Here is a 1,696-nt window from a genome sequence, read left to right as displayed (position 1 = left end):
CAAACCCTGGGTGACGCACCGACCGACCGACCAACCGCGCGAGTTCGAAAGATTCAGCAAATGCGCGAACAATTTGAAATCGCCACCCGCCGACAAGAAGAAGCCACGGCAAAGCAAGCACGATATTATAATCTGCGGAGGCGCAACTGGAGGCCGGACATCGGACAGCACGTCTACCGTCGAGAACACCCGCTGTCGAACGCCCAGGAACATTTTGCGGGCAAATTAGCGCCTCGCTACTCGGGACCGTACACCGTCGACAAACACATCTCCCCGGTCATCGTCCGCCTGCGGGATCAGCATGACAAGATCATCGGTACCGCACATGTTAAGGACCTGAAAGACGCCGAAACACCACATGACCGGGAGGATATATAAGGCGACGAGTCACGGAGAAGAGGAAAACAGTCAGCATGGGCAAGCAGAAGAGCGCACTCCGAGAGCGTCTCACACGCGCTATCACCGGGCCACCACAAATCCCGGTGAGCAGACGCCCTTTCAAGGCCACGGCACGACCGCTACCACCGAGGCATCCGGACTCTCCAGGAACCGGTCCACCGCCTGCCACTGGCCAGGAAGCAACGCCGCCACCGACACACGAGGTACGACGACCGGCGACCATCCGCCAGCGGACCACCCGTTCACGACAGGAGCGCCTGTACGAGCCGGCCCCCACCAACACGGCCACCGCTTGCCAAGCCGCGCTCCTGGCCACGTTCGGATCGACGCTGTCCGACCTCGACGATGACAACGACGACCACAACAGCGTGGTGACCACCGCACCCGAGGGGCCTATAACGTCCGCACAGACCCCTATGCCGGACATTGCGTCGTTGACGATCGCGGGGCCCGGTTCGTCTCCGCCGGGAACAGCATCCCCAGTGGCACCGCCGCCCACAACACTGCCGACGCCGCCGCCAACACCACGGCTCACACCACCGTCAACACCGCTGCCGATGACGCCCGTGCCGCCGCAGCCAGCGCTCCTGCCGATAACGCCAGCACCGCCGTCAACGCCACCCGCTCCACTACCAGCTCCGGGGTATTTCACCGGACCCCCGCCGCCGGAAAGCACCCCAGCAACGCCACCGCCACCCGGACCACCGGTCCCGCCAGCCGTCGCCATCCCCGAGGGACCCTTCCCTGAGGACGCCCTCCGCACCGTGCCGTGGGACCGCATCCGCCCGGGACAAAGGTACCGTCACCACGTGCACGGGCGAAAAATTGTCATCCGGCGCCGCCGCGACGGTTCGTGGCTATTAAAACAAAGGCTTGTTATTGTATATAAGGACAGGGTCTGCCGAGGGGGAGGTGTAACGAGCCGTTCCTCCACTACCGCTTGAACGGAGGTAAGGCCGTTACCCCTACCTCGCTCGCTCCCTCCGCTCTTCTCTCTTTCCCTCACCACCGAGTGGAGGGTATATAAGCCCTCCACTCGCGACGGAAGACAGAGCTTCCCCGGCCTGCGAATTGAGCGAATTCATTCAAAACTATTGATCAATATCAATGATGAGAAAATAATTTTTATTTATACGCTACATTAATTTTTATTTCAGATAATTTCACAATTAAAAAATTATATGATGTCATAATATCTTGATATAAATATGAATCTTAACAAATATATCATTATGAATCATAATATATAAATCTTAATAAATATAACAAAAAATTATAATATGTAATTATTTCTTCT

The 1,696-nt window shown here is 57.1% G+C and overlaps 1 protein-coding gene across 1 annotated transcript; it reads left to right on the top strand.

Moving 5' to 3' along the window:
- Window positions 1-413: 413 nt before the first annotated feature.
- LOC118646773 (wiskott-Aldrich syndrome protein family member 2-like) lies at window positions 414-1,343 on the top strand. Its single transcript, XM_036290401.1, has one exon. It carries the CDS (start codon window positions 414-416, stop codon window positions 1,341-1,343), a length of 930 nt encoding a protein of 309 aa, XP_036146294.1.
- Window positions 1,344-1,696: the final 353 nt, after the last annotated feature.

Source organism: Monomorium pharaonis, chromosome 1, assembly GCF_013373865.1.
Source record: "Monomorium pharaonis isolate MP-MQ-018 chromosome 1, ASM1337386v2, whole genome shotgun sequence".
Lineage (NCBI taxonomy): Eukaryota > Metazoa > Arthropoda > Insecta > Hymenoptera > Formicidae > Monomorium > Monomorium pharaonis.
The sequence above is the reverse complement of the archived record's forward strand: the minus strand, read 5'-3'. Positions and strand labels throughout refer to the sequence as shown.

Excerpts from the sequence above, each read along its gene's own strand:
- LOC118646773 (XM_036290401.1), top strand. The coding sequence starts at position 414 with ATGGGCAAGCAGAAGAGCGCACTCCGAGAGCGTCTCACACGCGCTATC.